The sequence below is a fragment of the Doryrhamphus excisus genome, chromosome 3 (genome assembly GCF_030265055.1).
Source record: "Doryrhamphus excisus isolate RoL2022-K1 chromosome 3, RoL_Dexc_1.0, whole genome shotgun sequence".
In the NCBI taxonomy this organism is placed as follows: domain Eukaryota; kingdom Metazoa; phylum Chordata; class Actinopteri; order Syngnathiformes; family Syngnathidae; genus Doryrhamphus; species Doryrhamphus excisus.
This window is the reverse complement of record NC_080468.1, coordinates 14,475,597-14,501,580: the sequence shown is the minus strand read 5'-3', so window position 1 is coordinate 14,501,580 and position 25,984 is coordinate 14,475,597. Positions and strand designations below refer to the sequence as shown.

The following is a 25,984-nucleotide window of genomic DNA, read 5'->3' as shown; positions in this document are numbered from 1 at the left end:
AAAGCGCAGCCTGACAAAAAAATGTACAGTTATAATTTTATTCTCGTAAATGTACAAAGTCAAACAAAATCTTAATATTCTGAGAAAATAATTTTACATTTACGAGAAAAACAGTTGTAAATACACAACAAAAATAAGTATACAATAAAGTTGTAAATGTACGAGAAATTTGCGAGACAAAAGTCATACATCATACAAGAAAAAAAAACATACATTTACCAGAAAAAAGTCTTAAATTTACCAAATAGAGAAAACAAACTTGGAGAATTGCAGGAAGAAATTTGTAAATTTATGTGAATAAAGTTTATGAGAAAACATTGACATTTAGGAAAACAGTTTACGATAATTTACCATAATTTCCAAGAAAATAAGTTAATTAACTCGAAATTACAAAACGCAAGAAAACAAAACAATAATTTATAATAATTATTATAATTAAGTTTAAATATGATCTCTTTCTTTTCATGCATGTACAAAAGGAACCACGTGATGTACCGTAATTTAACTGAATGAAATAAAGCATAGCGTACCATACGAAACCAAAGTAAACAGGAGTTGACCTTAGTGGGCGGGGCTGGTGACCCATCCAGGAAGTGCCTCACTGTGACGTCACGTAAGTAGGAAGTGCAAATGTCAGAAGCGGCTAGTTCAACGCTGAACAAGCTCGACAAAACATCCAACTTGGAGACGACTGTCAGGGGATTAAAACGTTAAATTCCCGATGTTACAGACCATATAATTGGTTGTTTAGACCCTTCGTCTGAGTTCTCGACCGTATTGTGAATCTTGTTTTTTCAACTTTCCCCCCCAAAACCGCCTGCTGTTAAAGCGGCTGCTAGCTTGAAGTTTGCTGCAGTTTGTCTTTGTCTCGGAATCACAGTCAGTTCATGTTATGGGAGAAAAGGAAATAAGTCTCATTGACAAGAATATTTCAAGGTAAGTCTTGAATTCCAATGTTGGGAAACTACTTTTAAGAAAGTAATAAGTCACAGTATAGGAATTACTTCTTCATAGATAGTAATTAATTACCAGGGAGAGTAATAATTGCGTTACTTTGGAATTTAGCAATGTTGTGACACGAGCCACCGAGATTAGGCGGAGGGTTGAGCTCGTGACGTGCGATTGTCGCGTTTCGCCTGACGTCACGTCGCTATAAACGCTATTACTAAAAAAACACAATTGGTGCTAAAGTCAAAGTTAAATCATTGTTGGAACTGGGAAATATGAAATGTAGACAATTGGAACAATGGCCAAGACATGGAAGTGCTAGCTAAGCTAGCTAGCTTTTCCAATACACAAACATACTATGTGATGATTTGATGGTTGAAACCCAGCCATTCTCTACCAGAACGCTAGGGGGCAGTGTATTTTTTTTATTGTTGACTAGCTATTTTGCTTCCTGTGTAGTTCTGCTTAACCTTCCTCTTGTGTTAGATTTCTGGTATCATTTCTTATGTTAACGGGTCGGTTTTGACCCATGTATTAAATCAGCTATAAAATACACTAAAAACAATAAGTTACCATCAAATTTGCTTCTCGGAAAAAAAAGTTGTAAATTCACAAGAATAATGATGTTGTTCACGTACAAAACAAAGTTGTACACTTACAAGAAAAAGTAAAACAAAGTCATAGAATTCTATATCACAGGATAACATGTAATATTTTGTTTATTTTTACGTTCATTTAGAAAAAAATTCTCCTAAATGTATGCTTTTTTTTTGGTATATTTTTACATTTATTATCAGATTTGTTTTTGTAGATGTACGACTTTATGTTCATAAATGTACTACTTTTTTTTCTTGTAAATTAACAAATTATTTCTCAGAAATTCACGACTTGATTCTTGTACACAATTTTTTTTTTAATGAGATTAAAGTCAGGAGTTTCGAAAAAAACAAAAACAAAAACAAAACAATAAGTTACCATCAAATTTGCTTCTCATGTCTTGGTTACCTTCTTAGGCTTTCTCATCCATGAAAATGTTGGTTTTAATACTTTTGATGTGGGCATGTAGGTCTTTTTTTGTCACTATACTCCTCGATTTCAATTTCCAAAAATGGTAAAAATGAACCTCAAAAGAATCATATTAATAAATTGAATTATTTTGTTACCTGGCTATTGCTGAGAGCTATAGAACATGTCTCTCAAATCAAATTTAGCATTAATCACTAAAGAAACATCTATGGTGTTGGAGTGAATTTTGACCCATATATATTAATGTCAAGAAAAGGTAGAAAAAGTTATTGTTTTCAGCAACAGAACTTTAGTATAAAATGAAATCAAAAAAGCAGAACAGGTCCAGATCTTGGTTCACTGTACTTCTTGCCATTTTTTCCATGATCCAAATTGTAAATGTGAAATCTGGACCTTGTTTTTCTGCTGGTATACTGGAAAAGCGGTCAAAATGAGAATCCACTGAAGCTTACATGATGAGAAGAGGAGTGGCTGTCATTGTGTTGGCTAATTGTACACTTATGATTTCAGTTTTGGCTCAAAATATTGCTTTATAGTCATATTATTATAACCGGGTCGAAACCGACCCTAACAATACAGTGGTCATAATTTCAACCAGACCATTTTAAAATGTAGTAAAAATTATTTTTTTGATTTTATTTTGTTGAAATAGACTTTTCTGACAAAGTCAAAAAGCCTTGATGCAATAAACAAATGTTATGTGATTCTTTTTATGCATTAAAATTAAAAAAACACAAGAGGAGGGTTAATAAAGCGGCACATTTAGCATCATTGTAACACTTAAAATAGTCATTCTTTAGATTACACATGACTGGAAAATTATGATTATTATTGTTAACGCTGTTACTCCCAACTAGCTGTTTGTTTGACGAATGGGGATTCAATCTCCTGGATGAAAAGATTGCGTTTTTGACAAAGTGGTCTCATCTTGTTTTGTAGTTTACTTACGGTTCCCTTGCATCCCTCTGCAACGTCCCTCATCCTGCACTGCAACAAGATCCCGAGGATCGAGGGCCTGACCTCGGCATGGCACCTGAGACACTTGGACCTTTCCTCCAACTGCATCTCCAAGATGGAGGGTCTCAGCGCTCTCACATCCCTGCGGACTTTGAATTTATCCTGCAACACAATAAGCAGGGCCGAGGGTGAGCCGCCTTGTTGCGTTGTCCAGTAAGTCTGTGTTTTAACAGCTTTTCCTCGTCATCGCAGGACTGGACGGACTTGTCAGTTTAACCCGCTTGGATTTATCCTTCAATCAGATTAATGACCTTGCCGGTGAGTTGAATAGAAGCTTTTAAAGGAGCAATGTGACACATTGGGTAGTGTCGGCTCATACTGTACGTGTTCACCAGGTTTGTTGCATCTTCACGGCCCGGGAAGCAAGCTGAAGTACCTCAGTCTCCACAGCAACCACCTGGGCAGCATCGACCACCTCCTGCAGTGCCTGCTGGGATTGCAAGGTCTAAGAGAGCTCCTTTTGAGCCGAGACGGCAAAGATAACCCGCTGTGTCGGTCAGCAGGTGAGGCGCTGACTGTCATTACGAATAAGATGATTCATGCCTGCTGCTGTACGTCCACAACAGTGGAAACCCCACACACACGCTCAACAGGGGCCCAGGAAGCACCCAAAAATGGCATAAAATGGCGGTGTTTGAGAGAGCTGATTTTTGACAAAATGTCATTTTTTTCTGTTTTTTTCAACTTTCTTCTCATGCACTTTTCTGGTCGAAAAAAAGAGTGGAAACATCACACTCAAAAGGGGCCTAAGAAGCATCCGAAAATGGCAGAAAATGCCAGTGTTTTAGGGCGCTGATTTTTGACAAAAAAACAGGGGTTAGTATGTTGTTTTTGGGTTTTTTTTTTTTCAACTTTCTTCTCATGCACTTTTCTGGTCAAAAAAAGAGTGAAAACATCACACACACTCAAAAGGGGCCTAAGAAGCATCCAAAAATGGCAGAAAATGCCAGTGTTTGAGGGCGCTGATTTTGGACAAATGTATGTCGTTTTTTTCTGTTTTTTTCAACTTGCTTCTAATGTACTTTTATGGTAAAAAAAACAGGGGAAACCTCACATACACTCAACAGGGGCCCCAGAAGCACCCAAAAACATCATAAAATGCCATTGTTTGAGGGCGCGGATTTTTGACAAAAAATGTCAAAATTACAAAAAATGTCATTTTTTTTCCAGTTTTTTTTCAACTTTTTTTTTAAACTTTCCAACTTTCTTCTCATGCACTTTTCTGGTCAAAAAAAGAGTGGAAACATCACACACACTCAAAAGGGGCCTAAGAAGCATCCAAAAACGGCAGAAAATGCCAATGTTTGAGGGTGCTGATTTTTGACCAAAAAAAGTAAAGGGTTAGTATGTCATTTTTGTTTTTTGTTTTTTTTTCAACTTTCTTCTCATGCACTTTTCTGGTCGAAAAAAAGAGTGGAAACATCACACACACTCAAAAGGGGCCTAAGAAGCATCCAAAAATGGCAGAAAATGCCAGTCTTTGAGGGCGCTCATTTTTGCCAAAAAAACGTAGGGAGTTATTATGTCGTTTTTTTCAGTTTTTTTTTTTTCAACTTGCTTCTAATGTACTTTTATGGTCGAAAAAATAGAGTGGAAACATCACACACACTCAAAAGGGGCAGAGAAAGCATCCAAAAATGGCAGAAAATGCCAGTGTTTGAGGGCGCTGATTTTTGACAAAAAAACCTAAGGGGTTGTTAGTATGTCGTTTTTTTCTGTTTTTTTTTTCAACTTGCTTCTCATGCACTTTTCTGGTCGAAAAAAAGAGTGGAAACATCACACACACTCAAAAGGGGCCTAAGAAGCATCCAAAAATGGCAGAAAATGCCAGTGTAAGAGGGCGCTGATTTTTTCCAAAAAACGTATGTCGTTTTTTTCTGTTTTTTTCAACTTGCTTTTCTCAACGTGTGGAATAGTCGGAATCGCCAAATTGGACAAGAAAAACGGAATTTACTGTCCTAAAAACATTAACACCACATCTTCAAACTGGTCCTTGTTTTTGATGATGCAAGTCATCTTTTGATGCTTTTGGCTTGTTTTTGTGCAGGATATCGGGAGATGATCATGCAGTCGCTGCCTCAAGTGTTGGCTCTGGATGGCCTGGACTGGCAGGGGAATCTATGCCCCTCACAGGCTGACAGTCTGTGTGACATTCCCGGGCTGGAGAACTACATGGACCTCCTCTTCTCGTCAGATGCGGTGATTTCAACGACCTCTACTTGTGCAGATGATGTTTTTTTTTTATTTTAAATTAATTTGTTCCTCTGTAGGATGCTCCTCTGGCCACACCGGGCATCAGTGCAGCTCTGGAGGTTCCAGCGGCTCCGCTCCATAGGCAGCTCGGCCAGCACGTCCGCATCGTCGCTAATGATGGAGCACTTAACGAAGAACGGGTGAAGAAACTGGAGCAGCAGGTGTCCCGCCTCATTCTGCAGGTGCTCCGTTTCAAACACGACTTCTCCATTCAGACCTAAGTAACCAAATGTGGTACTTTGCTCTATTAAGGCTACAAGATATTTTTTATGATACTGTATACAAAATAATAGATCCAATTAGCCATTTATTTCTTACTAAAAATGATGGAAAAAATGATATCTCTCTGTTCTGTGCCTTCTAAAGATATCAAAACGGATCAAAAGAGGCAGCTCAGAATGCACATAGAGACATGCGTGTTCATGTCTTACATAAGGATTGTGGATGATGGACAAAATTCCAAAAAATATACTTTTCCTTTCAGGACAGACAAGTATTAGTCATGATAAGGAAAACTACATGTGGTGAAATTGTATTCTAACTGAATCATTCATTCATTCATTCATTTTCTACCACTTTTTCCTCACGAGGGTTGCGGGGGGTGCTGGAGCCTATCCCAGCTGTCTTCGGGCGAGAGGCGGGATACGCCCTGGACTGGTCACCAGCCAATCACGGGGCACATATAGACAAACAACCATTCACACTCACATTCATACCTATGGAAAATTTGGAATTGCTAATTAACCTAGCATGTTTTTGGAATGTGGGAGGAAACCGGAGTACCCGGAGAAAACCCACGCATGCACAGGGAGAACATGCAAACTCCACACAGAGATGGCCGAGGGTGGAATTGAACCCTGGTCTCCTAGCTGTGAGGTTAACTGAATCATTATATTTTTTAATCTGATAAATCACAATTTTTAAAGCAAATTGTTTCTTTCGGCTTTTTTCTAGTTAAGGAGTCACCACAGCGGATCTTTTTGATCCGCGTACTGATTTTTGGCTTGAGCCCTTTAAATTCCGGATGCCGTTCCTGATGAATACCGATGATGCTTACTAGCGGAGATTCGTTTTTAAAGCAAATCATCATGATTAATCACCAATATGTCTGAAGTATTTTCTTAGCAGAAAGGTAAATGACAGGATGATGGGTATTTCTGTGTGTGAACAGCTACAAGTGAACTTTTTCTATTTTCTAGGATTTCCCAACATACTTGATTACAAGCAAATTGTATGCATATATGGTTAAAAATATTAATGACTTGAATGTAATTACCATATTTTCCAGACTATAAGTAGTACTTTGTTTTCATGGTATGGCTGGTCCTACGAATTGTACTTGTAAAGTATGATACAGCATGTTAGTTTTCACAGAATAATGCTTTTCAAAAGGCTTAATATCCACTGTGATTATTTGCATTTATTATGATTATATTTCGGGGGCGGCACGGCGGTTGAGTGGTTAGCGCGCAGACCTCACAGCTAGGAGACCAGGGTTCAATTCCAATGTTCTCCCCGTGCATGCGTTGATTTTCTCCGGGTACTCCGGTTTCCTCCCACATTCCAAAAACATGCTAGGTTAATTAGCGACTCCAAATTGTCCATAGGTATGAATGTGAGTGTGAATGGTTGTTTGTCTATATGTGCCCTGTGATTGGCTGGCGACCAGTCCAGGGTGTACCCCGCCTCTGGCCCAAAACAGCTGGGATAGGCTCCAGCGACCCTCGTGAGGAAAATGAATGAATTATTATATTTCCTTATTTAACTCAGGCTTCTACAAGGCACAAGTCAGATCTCCCAAGCAAAAAACTACGGAAAGCCGGGAAGGACGCGGACCACACGTCGGAGAGCGATTGCGACAGTGCCAAGGAAAACTGCGGTCGCCGCACTGGGATCCCCAAATATCGTAAAAGCGCAACGACAAGGAGATCAGACAGGTGATTTGTTTTTTTGGAGGCGATTAATGATCTTTTCCCCCCTGTCTGGTGGGGATTTATTTCTGCATATTTCCAACTCATTTAGCCCAGTTCACTCAATATCATCAGGTAGAGGAATTAATTTCCTTCCGAGACAAGAGAGGACGTCCTCCTGTGAGTAACGATCGTGTCACTTGGGTCAGCTCCCTCATCTTACTTCATCAAAGAGCAAATAACTACTCAATTCCAAGTTAGATTACCTGACCAAGGACGAGTCACCTGCTTTTTGGACTTTTTGGGGGCAAAACAACGTCAAGGTTGCTTACCTGCTGCTGGTGTCTTTGCAGCGATCAGGAGAATCTCAAGCAGAAGAGTTCAAAGTCCGCTGTCGGGCCCAGAAGGTCCCTTTCCACGAGCAAAGCGGGCACGGTGGCGACAAGGAGGGTGCCGCCAAGAGCTTCAAGCGACGTGAAATCCAAGTTCAGTGAGGAGGAAACCTACAGGGTACACAGTGGTGGAGATGAAAGATGAATGGTGGCATGGAAACCTGCTTTTTCTTCTTTTTGACTCTCATTTCATCTGCTGTTTACTCAGGCTATAGTGGAGGAGCGCGACCAGGAGAGGGAGAGGCGCTGGAAGGCAGAGCAGGCTGTCGTCAAGCTCACAGAGGAACTGAAGTGCCTGAAGACCAAAGCCGGTGAAGAGAAAGACCTGCAGAGTTTGGCCATGCACACCACAGACAGGTATACCCTGCACACGCCCATGTACACTCCTCCCTTTGCCACCCCACTTTCATGGCTCCAATCTATCACACTATGACACTATCTATCACTCATCACCTCAGCCAATCACAGGGCACATATAGACAAACAACCATTCACACTCACATTCATACCTATGGACAATTTGGAGCCGCTAATTAACCTAGCATGTTTTTGGAATGTGAAAACCCACGCATGCACGGGGAGAACATGCAAACTCCACACAGAGATGGCTGAGGGTGGAATTGAACTCGGGTCTCCTAGCTGTGAGGCCTGCGCACTAACCACTCAACCGCCGTGCAGCCTAAAAATATAATCATATTAATTTTCTACCGCTTTTCCTCACGAGGGTCGCGGGGGGTGCTGGAGCCTATCCCAGCTGTCTTCGGGCGAGAGGCGGGGTACACCCTGGACTGGTGGCCAGCCAATCACAGGGCACATATAGACAAACAACCATTCACACCCACATTCATACCTATGGACCATTTGGAGTCGCTAATTAACCGAGCATGTTTTTGAGGAAACTTGAGTACCCGGAGAAAACCCACACATGCACAGAGATGGCCAAGGGTGGAATTGAACCCGGGTCTCCTAGCTGTGAGGTCTGCGCGCTAACCACACGACCGCCGTGCAGCGTATTACCAATTATTAGTCCAAAATATCAATATCAAACGCATCCTACTCCTACAAGTCACTTCTATATGGAGTTATTATTCATTCATTCATTCATTTTCTACCGCTTTTCCTCACGAGGGTTGCAGGGGGTGCTGGAGCCTATCCCAGCTGTCTTCGGGCGAGAGGCGGGGTACACCCTGGACTGGTGGCCAGCCAATCACAGGGCACATATAGACAAACAACCATTCACACTCACATTCATACCTATGGACAATTTGGAGTCGCTAATTAACCTAGCATGTTTTTGGAATGGTGGAGGAAACCGGAGTACCCGGAGAAACCAATTATGCCCCGCCTCTTCCAGACACCATAATCACCCCTGATGAAATATTCAATTCTCTGTAGTCCTACCAGCTGATGCCATCTGGCTGGGAGATCAATCTGCATTATGATGGCAATTAGATGCATATGTCACTGCAGAAGGTCGCCATGCATGAACATACCTCGTCTTCATCCAGGCTGAAAGACTTGTTGCTGAAGGAGCGATCGGGACGCTGTGAGCTCCAGACACGTGTGGAGGAGCTGCAGGGCAGGTGCGGGTCTCTGACGCAGCAGCTGCAACAGGCCCGCGGCGGCGAGGAGCAGCAAAAGAATTCACTGCGCAGACTGGAGGAGAAGATCTCCCAGGGAGAGGCATGGCGAGCTCAAGAGGTGAGACATTTTGGACCTGGGCTTCCAACTAGATGAGCGCTGAGGTTCATGCGGTCGTTTGTTGCCTTCTCATGGTGTTCCAGCAACACATGGTTCACATTCGCTGCCCTCTTCCCGTCCCTCCTTTCAGATGAAGCGCCACCAGGAGCTGGAGAACAAGGTGGCGGCCCTGAAGCAGGAGTTAAACATCCAGAGAGCCAATGTGTGCCAGCACAGGGAAAAAGTGCAGCAGCTGCAGGAACTGCTGGCAAACAGAGAACAAGAGCACAGGTACTCCTCGGGGGGTTCCTTTTCTTTGTCATCTTTGTGTTTGTGTGGATATGTGGCCAACAAGTTCTGAAGAGTATCCACAAAAGGACAGTAAAAGCAACTATAGGGCTGTTATTTTATATCTTGAGTGCTCTAATGATGTTACAACCATATTTAGGAGTCAGTAAATATGTTTTCTTCATTAGGAAAAGAGGAATCTTACTTCATGCAAATTCACTCATCACAGTCGGACCTGGAACCAATTAAACAAGGGACTACTGTATGTCTATATTTTTATATTATATATATTATATATATATATAGGGCGGCACGGCGGTCGAGTGGTTAGTGCGCAGGCCTCACAGCTAGGAGACCAGGGTTCAATTCTACCCTCGGCCATCTCTGTGTGGAGTTTGCATGTTCTCCCCGTGCATGCGTGGGTTTTCTCCGGGTACTCCGGTTTCCTCCCACATTCCAAAAACATGCTAGGTTAATTAGCGACTCCAAATTGTCCATAGGTATGAATGTGAGTGTGAATGGTTGTTTGTCTATATGTGCCCTGCGATTGGCTGGCCACCAGTCCAGGGTGTACCCCGCCTCTCGCCCCAAGACTGCTGGGATAGGCTCCAGCACCCCTCGCGACCCTTATGAGGAAGAAGCGGTAGAAAATGAATGAATATTATATATATATGTATATATTATTACTATATATTGCATTATTGTTTTATTATTATACAGCATATCCATCTTTTATGCTGCTTAATCCTCACTAGGGTCCTGGGGGTATGCTGGAGCCAATCCCAGCTGACTTTGGGTAGAGTGGCAGGGTCGACCCTGAACTGGTCACCAGCCAATCACAGGGTATACTGCATATAATAAATGATATGATTTCAATATAAGTTGGGCTTCCCAACTCTACTCAGCCGAGTCTCCTGTTGTAGTCAGGTGTGTGGTCTACGAAATCAAATAGCAAATGCCCCCCCACCCCCCCACACACACACCAGGGTCTTGAATAATCACCGATGTGGCTGTAGTTTTAGCACGCATTACAGGATATGTCAGTCATGTTGATGTTCTGTCCACAGGAAGCAGCTGGAGATGCGGCTCCAGCCGGGCGGGGCCGACTTCCTCGCAGCGGTGGCGAAAGAAGTGGCGTCCCAGATCCAAACGCACAATCAGAGGGAGTCGCAGCTGAAGGAGACGCTGGAGGAAGGCAAGCTCGCGTACGCAGCCCTGGAGAATGAATTCCGCATGGCGCTGACCATCGAGGCTGCGCGCTTCACTGAGGTCTGCCATACACATCACCCCCCTCTCCCACGCCATACTGTCATCCTGGATGACTCATCCAGCGTTCTTGCAGGTGAAGAAGGCGTGTGATCAAACGAGCGCAGAGCTCTCGGAGCTCAGAGTGACGCTGGCTGACTCGCAGCTGAAGGAGAAGAAATCTGCCTCCCTGGTGCAGGATCTCACAGCCATGGTCAAAGAGCAGAAGAGCCGCATTTCAGAGCTCGTCAAAACCAAGAGGGACACCGTAACGGAGCTGAAGGTAGCGAACAGAACTCTCTCTCAGGCCAGTACGGAGGTGCTAATGCATGCTTTTATTTCGCTTAGATCAGTGATTTTCAACCTTTTTTGAGCCACGGCACGTTTTTTTTTACATTGGAAAAATCTTGTAGCACACACCACTAACCAAAAATGTTACAAAATGTCACCACGACCTCACACGTGCATCAATAAGTCTATCGGAGGAACAAGCTAGGTGTTGCCACACGACCAATATTACATTGCTATGCCAGTCTTTACACCACAGACACTCGACAGTAGCCACGTTTTTACATGACCAGTTTTTCTCTTTCCGAATGACCTTTCGGGAAAAACAATGGTATCCATAGAAAGGAATATTCCAATCTCTTGTCTACATGAGCCGTGAAAATCAACCAGAATAGTCAATAGGGCATGCCCAGTAAAAACGTAAACATCAACATCACGTGATACCGGCTTCCCCAAGTTATTCTTTCACTTGTTGGAATAACTTTTAACGTATTGCCAGTTTTTCGTCTGTCCAGTCTTGAAATTTAGTTTGAATCAAAAACAAACTTTGCTTAGTCCAGGGCGGCACGGCGGTCGAGTGGTTAGCGCGCAGACCTCACAGCTAGGAGACCAGGGTTCAATTCTACCCTTTCAATTCAACCACCGCTGACCCTGCGGTCCTCCGGCACTGGCCTTTTAACAATACCAAAACCCAGAACAAAAACCCACGGTGAGGCAGCATTTAGCCACTATGGCCCCCACCTGTGGAACAGCCTGTCGGAGAACCTCAGGACTGTGGAGACTGTTGCTATTTTTAAAAAAAGATTAAAGACACACCTTTTTAATCAGGCTTTTAACTAATATTTTAAACTTTTTTTTTATCTTTTTAGTCCTATTTTATGCTCTTAGTCTTTAGCTTTTAACTCCAGTATTTCCTCAAGGGTGGGTCATCCACACTGGGGGCTGTGTCGGGGTCTGCTGAGGGGGGTGTCATCCTTGGGTCCCTTCGACCCGGCCGGATGGGGGTTACTCCCTTTGATGTGGGGGTCCGCCCGTCTGTCGGAGTCGGGGGGGGGGAGCGTTTGCTGGTCCCCCGATGGCACGGCCTGTGGCTCCTCCCAGTGTGGACGACCCCAAATGTGGCGTTTCCTTGATCCTCAGTGTCTGTGTCTAGTATGGAGGGTGGGAGGGAGGGGCTTTCTTAGTAATTGTTTTTCCTTTTAATTGTGGTAATTGTTTTTAATTCTGTTTTTAACACTTTGCGTTGCATGTCTTTGCAGGAAAAGTGCTCTACAAATAAAGTTGATTTGATGTTCGAACGGGTAATGGCTTTTTTTTTTATGTCTTTCTGACAGAGGCACGCTCACGCTCTGGAAGCTGAGCTGGATCAGGACCGCCACCTGGGCCTTCAGGTGGAGATGCTGAAGAAAGAGAAGGCTCGGCTGTCGTCTCAGCTCACGGCACAGGAGTCTGTCATGGAAGGCCTCAGGGCAGAGAGAAAGCTTTGGGGGCAAGAGCTCGCTCAGCAAGGTGGGAGGACGCCACGATTATCTGTGAGGGACGCCCATTGGGGCCCGGCACACATTTAGTTTGTACTGCCTGTCTTGTCCTGTCCATTTAGCAGGCGTGCATGGAGATGGAGTGTAAACATGTGCAATACAATACAATACAATTACTGAGTCTTTCCAACATGTTTACCAGGAGCATCCCTAGCTCAGGACCGTGGACGCCTAGAGGCCAGGGTAGAGGCGCTGGGCGCCGAGCTGGAGGCGCAGAAGAAGCAGACTGAGAGGGACAGTGACGCCCTCAGAATCAAAGGCAAAATCATGGAGGATCAAACGGAAACCATCCGCAAGCTCAAAGAGGTACAGGAAGTGAAGCTAATATGAGTGCAAAACCTGGTCAACGGGCCATCATTGCGTGCTGTCCAGACCCTGCAGGAGCGTGAGGAGCTGATCCGAAATCTGCGCGAGGAGGAAGCCCAGGCCAAGAAGACATTGCAGCTGCAGCTCCAAGAGGAAGCGTCTCGGTTTTCGGATATGAGAGAACGCGTGGAGCACCTCAGCCTACGCAAGGAGGAGCTGATGCAGCAGTTGGACGACAAGGAGGTAGAGATGGAGGAGGTGCAACGAGTTCACAGGTAAATTTTTGCAGCCAAGGTAGACAGACACACGCATTAGGCTGTTTTGTTCAGCAGGAGTGTTCTCCTCTCTTGGTTTTATTTAGCGAGGCCAGTCAAAAGTGGCAGGAGAAGGCTGACCTCCTGACTCAGCTGGAGAGCCAAGTGAAGCGCATGAAGGACAACTTTGACGTCAAGGAGCGCTCGCTCCTGGAAGAGAGAGACAAAGTGACGGAAGCGCACAGGTCCGTTGGCAAGCGGGGTTGCGGATGGGTCTGGTGACCGTCATGTTTCACGATCGCGTCATCCTACAGAGCCGCGACGGAGAAGCTACGCTGCATGGACGACGCCTTTCACCTGCAGCTGGAGTCTCTGCAGGCCGCCCATCAAGCCGAGCTGCTTCAGCTGGCCAATGACAAGCACAGCCGGGTAGAAGCAGCCAATCAGAAGGTAACCTTCTGTGTTAGAAGTGGGGCACTTCCACCCTTTGTTAGGAGCGACTAAGTTATGTTGTGCAATTGACAATTAAAAAGGAGACAAGAGAAAGAATATACAGTAAACCTCGGATATATCGGACTCGGATATATCAGAAATTCGCTCACAACGGACAGATAAAAAAGAACCGATTTTTCTGTAATGCATTTCCAATAAAAATTCATTGCATATATCGGATTTTTTATAACGGATTTCGCCTATTTCGGACAAAATCTCCAGTCCCGTTCCAATGCATTTCCATTAAATTTCCCTCGCATATATCGGATGGCCGCATCGTGGCGCTCCGATTCGCCGAATCGTGACAGGCCGCTATACGACGTCATTTGCAGCGTTTGCAGCGTTGCCTGCGCGTCCAGGTACATTGGAAACATAGTCAAGGAAGTGCCTTTTTATAACGGATAAAATCCGATTTACGCATATACCGGATATAAATCCGATATATGCGTAAAACTGACATTTTCCGGTATACGCATATAACGGATTTCGCTTATATCGGACAAAACCAGTGGGAACAATTGAATCCGATATATCCGAGGTTTACTGTAAATCGATATATCCATTATTCCACCCTCAGCCATCTCTGTGTGGAGTTTGCATGTTCTCCCCGTGCATGCGAGTACTCCGGTTTCCTCCCACATTCCAAAAACATGCTAGGTTAATTAGCGACTCCAAATTGTCCATAGGTATGAATGTGAGTGTGAATGGTTGTTTGTCTATATGTGCCCTGTGATTGGCTGGCCACCAGTCCAGAGTGTACCCCGCCTCTCGCCCAAAGACAGCTGGGATAGGCTCCAGCACCCCCCGCAACCCTCGTAAGGAAAAGCGGTAGAAAATGAATGGATGAATGAATATCCATTATAGGGTTTGACTGCTTTTGTGTTTGTGTTGTTTACCTCAGGTGTTTGAAGTGGAGGAGGAGATGCGTCAACTGCTGCTGGAGACGGAAACCAACAAGAGAATCACAGAGGAGAAAATGAAACGTCTTACTAGCGCACTCAAAGACTTCAGCTCATGAATTCAATTTCACACATGGCCATATTTGGAGTAAATGTTTCCGGTGTAGCTGAAATTTTAAAATGTATATTTTTTCAATAAGGCAGTTCATAAAGTAAATTATATTGCATTAATTATCATTTTGAATGTTCATCAATTCATTTTCTACCGCTTTTCCTCACAAGGGTCACGGGGGGTGCTGGAGCCTATCCCAGCTGTCTTTGGACGAGAGGCGGGGAAGACCCTGGACTGGTCACCAGCCAATCACAGGGCACATATAGACAAACAACCATTCACACTCACATTCATACCTATAGACAATTTGGAGTCACCGATTAACCTAGCATGTTTTTGAAATGTGGGAGGAAACCTCATGCACGTGGAGAACATGCAAACTTCACACAAAGATGGCCGAGGGTGGAATTGAACCCTGATCTCCTAGCTGTGAGGTCTGCGCGCTAACCACTCGTCCGCTCATTTTGAATGTGTCATTTCTCTTGGCAGTAGAAAAAACACTTTATTACTTTAAAAAAATGAGAACAAGTGGTACAGATACCACAGTTGAAGATTGTTGTCTATATCTTTTAAAAGTTTATGATTATTTTGATTATCTACCTGATTGATTGTATACCTGATTATTTTGTTATTTTTGTTAGCCATATTGATGTCTCTTTACACGGGGTCTCTCAGGCGGAAAATGCAGGGGTTTTGATTAAGGAGGGGCATGGTGACAGGGAGGGCACGTGCGTGCAGCTGTTACCATGGCAACTGCAAGCTAACGTAAAGTCGGTTCATTGGGAAGAAGAAGGTCCAAACAGGTAGACCATCTTTTTTTCCCCCCAGGAGTAAAAGTGAAATGTTCGAGAGGTGAAGTTTTGACGCCTGGCGGCTCGTTCGGATACTTCCTATCATTGACGCCGAAATGGAGTTGGACAGGACGGGAACGGGACGCTCGACGACACCGAGTCGCCACGAGAAAAGCTTGGGGCTCCTCACCATGAAGTTTGTCACTTTGCTACAAGACGCCAGTGATGGCGTTCTGGACCTGAAAGTGGTCAGTGTGAGCGAAGGAGGAAGATGTGTTTTGAGTCATGGTGGTGGGTTTTATGGAGGCGCTGGACAGCTGACATGAACAAAGGGCGACCTCTCTTGTCAGGTGTAGCTTTTCTGTGTTCATGTGGTATAGCTCGCCGGCGCCGCCATTACTCTTGAGGTTAAAAGTTTTAAGGGGAACAACGACTAGCGACCAAAAGTGTATCTTTCTATTGCACATTTAAACCCCAAAATGTTAATTATTACAAACAAAACTTGTATTTGCTTTGTAGTAAGGGGTGCTCTTGCTTTTTTGCTGTTTTAGAGTACCTTCAGGTTGACGTTCCGCCATCTTTGCTGTATTAATACATCTGTGTCATGCATGCTAGTTGTACAAATACGTCAAAAACAAAAAAATTATCAGCCACCTGAAACACCAATTAATTGTTTTGAAAAGTGGAGAAAGTTTGCCAGATTGACCTCCGTGACGTCACACCGGCTGCTCTGAGCGCATGCCCGAATACAGTGCACCTTGCTGGGCCACGCCAGGTGGCTCCTCCCGCTCTGTTCCATGGTTCTCCTGATAGTAGTGATGTGGTAGTAGTAATGTTATGATATGTTATGATCTTTGATTTTGTCTTTCAACGGACAGGCTGCAGACAGTTTGGCCGTGAAGCAGAAGCGGCGCATATACGACATCACCAACGTCCTGGAAGGCGTGGGCTTGATTGAGAAGAAGAACAAAAATGTCATCCGCTGGAGGTTTGGTGAAGAACAAGGTGAAAATGTAAGGTTAGGAGTTTGCTACATGTGGGTGCTACATGTGCATTCAAGGGGGGAGAACAATGCCAGTCAGACCCAGCACGATGCGGACCAGGTGAGGTTTCTGAAAGCTCAGATCTCTGAGCTGGAAGCCCAAGAGAAAGAGCTGGACATCCAGAGGACGTGGCTGGAGGAGACCACCAAGCGCTTGAAACACGACCCCATCACCAGCAAATATCCTTCAAGGTGAAAGGTTCTTAGGCCACATCTGTGTGCTAGTGTCTTCAAGCAGGCTTTTCTTTTATTCTTTCATTCATTCATTCATTTTCTACCGCTTTTCCTCACGAGGGTCACAGGGGGTGCTGGAGCCTATCCCAGCTGTCTTTGGGCGAGAGGCGGGGTACACCCTTGGACTGGTGGCCAGCCAATCACAGGGCACATATAGACAAACAACCGTTCACACTCACATTCATACCTATGGACAATTTGGAGTCGCCAATTAACCTAGCATGTTTTTGGAGTACCCGGAGAAAACCCACGCATACACAGGGAGAACATGTAAACTCCACACAGAGATGGCCGAGTGTGGAATTGAACCCTGGTCTCCTTGCTGTTTGGTCTGCGTGCTAACCACTCGATCGCCATGCCGCCCGCTTTTCTTTTATTATTTCAAATTTTCCACTGCTCCCCAAGTCTTCCTGGTTCATTGAGGCCCTTCTGATCCTCTGAAAGCCGGGCGGCAGAGAAGAAAGGTGCCGAGGAGTGGATTAGAAATAGAATGGCTGTCGTCAACCAGGCTAATCTCAAATTGCTTGTTTTTCCACTTTGTCTCGGGTGTCCCCCCTGGCTTGTAATCCTCTTTGCTTAACACGCTCCCCACTTATAAATTTGTGACGCATGAGGACATTTGCAACGCGTTCAGCGGCGACACCGTTCTAGCTGTGGTGGCGCCATCTGGGACTCAGCTGGAGGTGCCGCTGCAAAAGGTCAGTCGCTGCGGCAGCGCTAATGTAGGCTTTTTGACTCATTCAGGATTTTTTTTGCTTCTTTTTGTGGCAGACGGGGCAGAGGAACTACCAGGTCAACCTGCGCAGCAATGCCGCGCCCATCAAGGTCTTGCTCATCAACAGGGACTCTGACCGCACTGCGCCGGTGGTCTTCACCGTACCCCCCACCGACGAGCTCCGCCCCGTGCTGATCCCGCCTACGTTCGACTCCTGCAGCCGGGACACCCTGGGCTCAGACCACCAGATGGCGCTGGCGGATGACCAGGAAGTGCTGACGCCCTCACCCTCCCCTCCAGATGCACACCTAGGTAAGGGGGGGGGGACATAAAGTGAGAGAGCATGCATACACCCTGGACTGGTCGCCAGCCAATCACAGGGCACATATAGACAAACAACCATTCACACTCACATTCATACCTATGGACAATTTGGAGTCGCTAATTAACCTAGCATGTTTTTGGAATGTGGGAGGAAACCGGGGTACCCGGGGAGGACATGCAGAGGGTGGAATCGAACTCGGGTCTTCTAGCTGTGTGGCCTTGTGCGCTAACCACTCGACCACCATACAGCCTGGGTAATTCATTCATTCATTTTCTATAGCTTATCCTCACGAGGGTCGCGGGGGTGCCTATCCCAGCTGCCTTCGGGCGAGAGGCGGGGTACACTCTGGACTGGTCGCCAGCCAATCACAGGGCACATATATACAAACAACCATTCACACTCACATTCATACCTTTGGACAATTTGGAGTCGCTAATTAACCTAGCATATTTTTGGAATGTGGGAGGAAACCGGAGTACTCGGAGAAAACCCACGCATGCACGAGGAGAACATGCAAACTCCACACAGAGATGGCCGAGGGTGGAATTGAACCCTGGTCTCCTAGCTGTGAGGTCTAGATGCCAAATGTGTAAATGTGCAAATATACCAGTGTACAGTGACAGTTATGATGTCGTCACTACCAACAGCACTAAATTCATCACATAGCAACTTAACACCCAAAAGGTGCACCTGATACAAACGTGTATCAGGTACACCCTGGACTGGTGGCCAGCCAATGACAGGGCACATATAGACAAACAACCATTCACACTCACATTCATACCTATGGACAATTTGGAGTCGCTAATTAACCTAGCATGTTTTTGGAATGTGGGAGGAAACCGGAGTACCCGGAAGAAAACCCACGCATGCACGGGGAGAACAAGCAAACTCCACACAGATGGCCGAGGGTGGAATTGAACCCTGGTCTCTTAGCTGTGAGGTCTAACCACTCGCCCACTGTGCCGCCCCAGTTCCAAATGTGAAAAGCGTAAATGGTTAATTTGTAATTTGTAAAACAACAACAACCTATTTGCATCAAAGTGAATTTTTTTTTTCCTCGTTTTAGTGAGGAGCTGATATTTCCCTGAAAGCTTCCATCCTCTATTTATTATTCTTGTCACGCCGCTTCTGCAGGGTGTCTCCATCGGCCGGCGTCGGTGTTGGAGATGGAGCAGATGGACCTGGCTGGCCCGGAGTTCCAGTCTGTTGTGGACGTGAGCAGCCTGCTGAGACACACCACCATGGGGGAGCCCCTGAAGGTGGACCGAGACGGTAGGTGATGGAGGAGCAGCCCGCTTCATACACAAGTATACTCTTATTTTTTCTCCCATAGAAGCTGTAGGCCTCTTGGATGAGCTGATGTCCGCTGATGGTAAGCACCTTGAAACACTGTGACACGGCTGGTGTGTGTGTGTGTGTATGACGGGTGTTTTCACGCAGGCATGGACTACAGCTTCCACCTGGATGATAACAGGGCTGTGTGTGACCTCTTTGACGTGCAGAGCCTCAACTACTGAGCTCAGGACCTCGCCTTTGTTTTCCCGCCGTGAAAGATAAAGTATACTCCCCTGTTTGCCTTTCCTCACGCACACTTCACGTTGTCCACTTGGACCCACTCAGCACACACGTGGACTTTTTTTTATTTAGGACATTTCTAAAGTCAGTGCGTCTTGGTTCGGATGGTTTCCATGGTGACAAACCTGCATCAAAAGTTAATTGCGGGCTCGACACTGCCTTGTTTTTTGCTTTTTTTTCCACTTAAAAAAAAAAAAAAGTCATTTCAAAGAAACTGATGTTTATGTTCTCGTTTGTGGACTGGAGAAGGTCCCACCCGCCTTCATTGTCACTGAAGCTCTCGCCTCAAGTGGCCGTCACCAGACTTTTGTTACACCTGCTTGTTTGCACTTTCTCAATAAATGGGTGCAGTCTCATATCACTCCCCTTCCTCTCCATACCACAAAGACAGTAAATAACTTTCTTACATTTATATATACAGTAAACCTCGGATATATCGGACTCGGATATATCGGAAATTCGCTCACAACGGGCGGATAAAAAAAGAACCAATTTTTCTGTAATGCATTTCCAATAAAAATTCATTGCATATATCGGATTTTTTATAACAGATTTCGCCTATTTCGGACAAAATCTCCAGTCCCGTTCTAATGCATTTCCATTAAATTTCCCTCGCATATATATCGGATGGCCGCATCGTGACGCTCCGATTCGCCGAATCGTGATAGGCCGCTATACGACGTCATTTGCAGCGTTTGCAGCGTTGCCTGCGCGTCCAGGTACATTGGAAACATAGTCAAGGAAGTGCCTTTTTATAACAGATAAAATCCGATTTACGCATATACCGGATATAAATCCGATATATGCGTAAAACGGACATTTTCCGGTAACGGATTTTGCTTATATCGGACAAAACCAGTGGGAACAATTGAATCCGATATATCCGAGGTTTACTGTATATAAATGTACTATTTGTCATGTACATTAATAACTTTGAGGATGTGTTTTTTTACGAATACTACTTAGTCCTGGTACTTTTGGTGAAATGAAGGTTAAAATGTAGTGGTGGTGGCAGGTCTAAGACTAGATCAATGGATCAATCAATCAATATAATTAAAGAAAAAAAGCATGGCCAAGGGTGCTTGTTGCATAGTTTAATCATCAGTGCAATCATCACTGGGGCTGCATGGGTGCAATCTTCGTTCCTGCTTTTGCGATGAAGGGGCTTTGGGTTACTCCTCTGGCTGGCTAAAGAGACGGAGAGCAAACACGTCTTGAGCGAAAGACAAATTTACAAAGCACGGCAGGTTGAGTAAGAATGAGAATGTACTTTTACTAAAAGGCTGCACGCTCCTGGTCGCAGGTAGCAGTAATTGAAGTATCGACGTGCGGGTCGTCCCTTCTAAGGAAAACACAAGCAGTATTCACCATCGTCATATTGCATGCTCGCAGAGATAAAGCGCTTCTTACCCGTGGAGGAGACATCCATGCGTCGTCCGTTATCAAAGTGGCGGCGGCTTCCAAAGAAGCCAACGCCGTGATGACGAGCAGGACCAGTAGAACGTTCTTATACATGGCTGGTGGAGCTCGGGCCTCACGGCTCTTATATACGGTTCTCCGGCAAGACCACTTCCTCACATCAGTAATATTTCACATTACTGGACTTTCCCAAGACCATCAAACCTCAAACATGCACGTCATTGTCTTTTCCTATTGCAACTTTCTTCCGTAATATGACTTTATTCCCATATTGTTCAAACTTTATTTAGGCTTCCTTACTACGCATGTCTAGAAAAGTATGGAATTTGATTTTATTACATTTGCACATCTGGAAAAGGATGGCAAAATCTCAAAGTGCACTACATAGCATCTTACATGACATTCTTCATTGTACGTACGTCTACCTAGAAGTTATCCCTCGTTCATGGCGATTTTTAACCTTATTAGAGACCTTTAGACATGATTTAACACCCCTATATTCACCTTTACACAACTATTACCTAATATAGTAGACATGAGAGAAAATGCTGTTTACCACCTTCTAAAGACACTTTTTTAATTAAATTAAACACATTTAAATTACATTACAAAAACATTAAACACCCCTACTACCCAATACAGTAGATGGAATAAGAGAAATAAGACATATAGACGTTAGCATTGACAGGCTACTTGGTGGCTCATGAATGTCAAATTCCTGACCCCTAGTGGCCAGTGTAGTAGAATACTACTGCAGTGGTGGCGTAAGCAGTTGCATGGCAAACAAGCAGTTAGCACGTAGGCCTCACAGCTAGGAGACCCGAGTTCAATTCCACCCTGGGCCATCTCTGTGTGGAGTTAGCATGTTCTCCCCGTGCATGAGTGGGTTTTCTCCAGGTACTCCGGTTTCCTCCCACATTCCAAAAAAACATGCTAGGTTAATTAGCGACTCCAAATTGTCCATAGGTATGAATGTGAGTGTGAATGGTTGTTTGTCTATACGTGCCCTGTGATTGGCCAGGTGTACCCCGCCTCTCGCACGAAGACAGCTGGGATAGGCTGTAGCACCCCCCCCACGACACTTGTGAGAATAAGCATTAGAAAATGAATGAATGAAGTTTTAATGCGGAAAAAAAACACTCATTTGGGCGCTGCAGTGACATCAGCCTCCTTCTATTTTCTCCCTCTATATTTCCAAGTGAAGCTTAGTCCCAAGTTGTTGTTTTCCTCTGCGGTTGCGTACTCCATTTGAACCACACCTTGTACTTAAACGCCTTTTATGTGGCGGAATGAAAGGAATTGCATCAAGGGTGGGTGGCGTTTACTGAAAGAGGAAGTGGCACAATTGGCTGTGACACCAGGAAGTAAACAAGTCACTTGGTCACTAGGTGATGCAACGTTGGCTTCCTCTTTTGCTCGTCTGATGTACAGTATTCATTATGGCTGCACTCATTTGCTTTGCTTCCAGTACTCCATAAAACATAGCAAGTACTGTAATACACCCTGTCTATACATATAATACTAGTGTGTATATATACTGTATAGAATATGTTCTACATTGTTTTAAATGTTCTACATTGCTCCTTTTTCTCCCAGCACTAGTCCTGCCCAGTGAACTCGGGCATTCCATAAGTGATGCCAAGAGTACTATCACTCGGTAGTATCACTGTACTGTACTGTATTGTACTGTACCACACAGACACACAGGATGTTTACTGTCATTCTAGCCAACATTTCTTTTCCACCAGAGAGAAACACTTTACATGACATGGTACACAGCATACACAACTTTACCCTCAACAACACTACTACTACTACTACTACTACTACTACTAGCGGTAGAAGTGATGGTAGCAGTGGTGCTGGTAGTAGTGGTACTAGAAATGCTAGTAGTAATGGTGGCACTAATAGTAGAAGTGGTAGTACTAGTAGAGGTATAATAGTAGAAATGCTAGCATTAATGGTGGTACTAATAGAAGTGATTGTGCTTGTAGTGGTTTAGCAGTAGTGGTAGTAGTCGTAGAGGTACTACTACTAGTAGTGGTGGTGGTACTACTACTAGTAATAGTAATGGGTGGTTAGTACTAATAAAGGTGGTACTAATAGTAGTGGTGGTGGTAGTAGTAGAGGTACTACTACGAGTAGTGGTACTAGGAATAGTTAGTACTAATAGAGGTGGTACTAATAGTGGTTTTAGCAGTAGTGGTAGTAGTAGAGGTACTAATAGTAGAAGTAGTAGCAGTAGAGGTACTAATAGTAGAAGTAGTAGCAGTAGAGGTACTACTACTAGTAGTATTGGTAATAGTAATGGTGGTGGTTAGTACTAATAGTAGTGGTAGTAGTAGGGGTACTACTACGAGTAATGGTACTACTACTAGTAGTAGTGGTTAGTACTAATAGAGGTGGTACTAATAGTAGTGGTTTTAGCAGTAGTGGTAGTAGTAGATGTACTAATAGTAGAAGTAGTAGCAGTAGTGGCACTACTACTAGTAGTAGAGGTACTACTACTAGTAGTGGTGGTGGTTGTTAGTACTAATAGTAGTGGTACTAGTAGTAGTGGTATTAGCAATAGTAGTAACGGTAGTGGTACTAGCAATAGTAGTAGTAATAGTGGTGGTGGTAGTAGTAGTGGTACTAATAGTCGTGGTTGGTAAAAATACGCAAAGAAAGGTGAATGGATAAGAAATCCAAGGTGATGATGATGATGGTGTAGTAGAAGAAGTAGTAGAATGATAAAAAAATGTGATACAGGTAGTTGGGTACATACAGTACGTATTTTCAATCATAACAATCTGATGATATTAGTGGCACAGATTGACAACCAGTCAGGTGATCATGCCTTTAGTAGTGAGAGCCAAGAAGTCATGTACTCTATGCATTTATGTAGTATGTACTTTTACATGTACCTGTACAGTCATCACAGTTCCACATCACTCAATCACACTTATCACTTTAGTTCATGTCTGGAGGGCCGATGCCTACAATGTTGGGTAATATGAGTGTAAAGGTGAATATAGGGGTGTTATTTTATGTCTGGAAGGCTCTAATCATATTAAAAAGCATACTTAGAAGGTGGTAAACTGCTTTTCTGTGTCTTGTTGTCTCTTATGATGCGTACTATGTTGGGTAATAGGAGTGTAAAGGTGACTATAGGGGTGTTATTTCATGTCTGGAGGGCTCTAATCATATTAAAAAGCATACTTAGAAGGTGGTAAACAGCTTTTCTGTGTCTTATTGTCTCTTATGATATGTACTATGTTGGGTAATATGAGTGTAAAGGTGAATATAGGGGTGTTATTTTATGTCTGGATGGCTCTAATCATATTAAAAAGCATACTTAGATGGTGGTAAACAGCTTTTCTGTGTCTTATTGTCTTTTATGATGTGTACTATGTTGGGTAATATGAGTGTAAAGGTGACTACAGGGGTGCTATTTCATGTCTTGAGGTCCCTTTTGTGTAGCTAATAGAAATGCAGTATGAGTGAGTGTAAATATCTGTCATGGTTTATGTATGCAGCCACCGTAGCCCACAGGAGTGGATTGGAGGAGGAGGAGGTGGCGGCGGCGGTGGTGGTGGTGGCGGCCGCGGCTGCTGCGGCATAGTAGGAGGAGGCGGCGGCTGCTGCTGCGGCATGGTAGGAGGAGGAGGCGGCGGGGGGTCCTCCATTACCTATAAGAGAGCCAAAGAGAGATCAGGTTGAGGAAAGATTGATTGATTTCTTTGAAACCTTGTGAAAGCAAAAGACTCCAACCCCAAAGGCCCCTACTGCACATGCTCCAGGTCTCCAGATGCAGTTGGAGTTGGGCCTTCTTCGCCACATTGGCGGCCTTTTCGCCTCCTGTACGACACATCACACATTATTGTCTCTCTGTACTTTCCACCTTCTTTTCTATTGCACCCTAAACACAACTTGACTAGTTAGGACCCTTCCATCGACCCCATGTTGACTCCTTTCCAGCATTCATGCTAATACCATAAGCTACAGTAGTCCATATCCACATCAATAATCCATAACATTGATAATTCACAGCACTAAATGACCAATATAACAAAAAAAAACAATAGGAAGTGATATCATAGAAGGATGTGGTCTTACCTGGGGAGGGGAAGGGGGATACGGCGGCCTCCACGCGGTGCGAGCGTCGGCCGACCGCAAGGCCAACAGCAGCAACGCCAGCTGCACGCACAACACGGCCGTCAGCACCCGAGTGTCCATGTTCGAATCTGGGGGCCCGTCGTCACGGCGCCTGCTTATAAAGCTTGTTTACATCCGTCTCCCAGACATGCTAAATGGGGTCTTCCTTTCACGTCCCTAAAGACACCACGCCTGTTTACATAACTTCCTTGGAATCTTCAAACGCCAATCTTCAAATCTTATTTTACATACTCTATCGGAATGTTATGTAAGACTTACCAGATGATTCCACAAGAAAGGCTTGGGTGTCCAAAGTGCGGCCCGGGCAACTTAACAAGTAAAACAAAAAGGAAGCAAAAATTTAAAAATCTGCAGTAATTTAAGAATAAAGTGAAAAATATTAAGAGAAAAAGGTTTTCATCTGAGGAGAAAGTCATAATTTAATAAGAGTAACGTTTTTAAATTTTAGTAGCATAAAAGGCTACTAAGTCCTAACAACCAAAACAACCAATAAAGTTGGAATTCTTGAAAAAGTTTGAACTTTGCGTTAATAAAATCAAAGTATTATGGAAATAAAGTCTAAATTATGAAAATATTACATGAAAAAATGTAAACAATTTGATATGTTTTTTAAAACAGCAGCAGAAAGGGAAAAAAAGCAATAATTTCACCAGAAGTAAAAAATAAAAAATTTGAAAAATGTCACCATTTTATGAGAATAACCTTGTAATAATATATGGTAAAATAACATTAATTGCATAAAGTTGAAATATTTTTTAAAATGTATTTTTTTTAAAAAAAAAGGTGCAATTATTATTCACATTGAGGGAAAAAAGTTGTAAGTTCAAAGTCGTAATTTTTCAAAAATAAAGTTGAACATTTGCGAAAAATGTACATATACAAGGAAAAAAATAGGAAAAAAGTAGTACATTTACTGAGAAAATGTGATATATTTACAAGAAAAAAATATCTTTATATCTACAAGCATAAAGTTGTAAACTGATGAGGAAAAAAAATAAATTTGCATTTCAGAAATGTTGCAAAAAAAAGCTTTAAACAAATTGTGTCACGCTAAAAGAAAAAAAAATTACAAGG

General features: G+C 43.8%; 2 protein-coding genes and 1 long non-coding RNA gene across 3 annotated transcripts; 2 read left to right on the top strand and 1 right to left on the bottom strand.

Moving 5' to 3' along the window:
- The first annotated feature begins 618 nt into the window (after positions 1–618).
- On the top strand, positions 619–14,859 carry lrrcc1 (leucine rich repeat and coiled-coil centrosomal protein 1). Its single transcript, XM_058069139.1, has 19 exons — positions 619–936; positions 2,914–3,119; positions 3,184–3,249; positions 3,327–3,494; positions 5,039–5,190; positions 5,262–5,426; positions 7,015–7,181; positions 7,508–7,664; positions 7,755–7,903; positions 9,055–9,247; positions 9,378–9,517; positions 10,582–10,783; positions 10,857–11,042; positions 12,382–12,556; positions 12,728–12,891; positions 12,958–13,166; positions 13,253–13,390; positions 13,460–13,595; positions 14,539–14,859. Exons 1-19 carry the CDS (start codon positions 893–895, stop codon positions 14,653–14,655), a joined length of 2,934 nt encoding a protein of 977 aa, XP_057925122.1. The 5' UTR covers positions 619–892; the 3' UTR covers positions 14,656–14,859.
- A 517-nt stretch (positions 14,860–15,376) lies between these two features.
- On the top strand, positions 15,377–19,689 carry e2f5 (E2F transcription factor 5). The gene is made up of 8 exons (XM_058069155.1): positions 15,377–15,687; positions 16,318–16,427; positions 16,500–16,661; positions 17,308–17,413; positions 17,487–17,742; positions 18,893–19,030; positions 19,092–19,130; positions 19,199–19,689. The coding sequence occupies exons 1-8, from the start codon at positions 15,556–15,558 to the stop codon at positions 19,273–19,275; spliced, it is 1,020 nt and encodes a 339-aa protein (XP_057925138.1). The 5' UTR covers positions 15,377–15,555; the 3' UTR covers positions 19,276–19,689.
- Positions 19,690–20,414: 725 nt separating this feature from the next.
- On the bottom strand, positions 20,415–25,017 carry LOC131126528 (uncharacterized). The gene is made up of 5 exons (XR_009129177.1): positions 24,851–25,017; positions 24,506–24,592; positions 20,744–24,423; positions 20,604–20,675; positions 20,415–20,521 (listed from the first exon to the last, which is right to left on the bottom strand). It is a non-coding gene; the product is annotated as an uncharacterized LOC131126528 (long non-coding RNA).
- Positions 25,018–25,984: the final 967 nt, after the last annotated feature.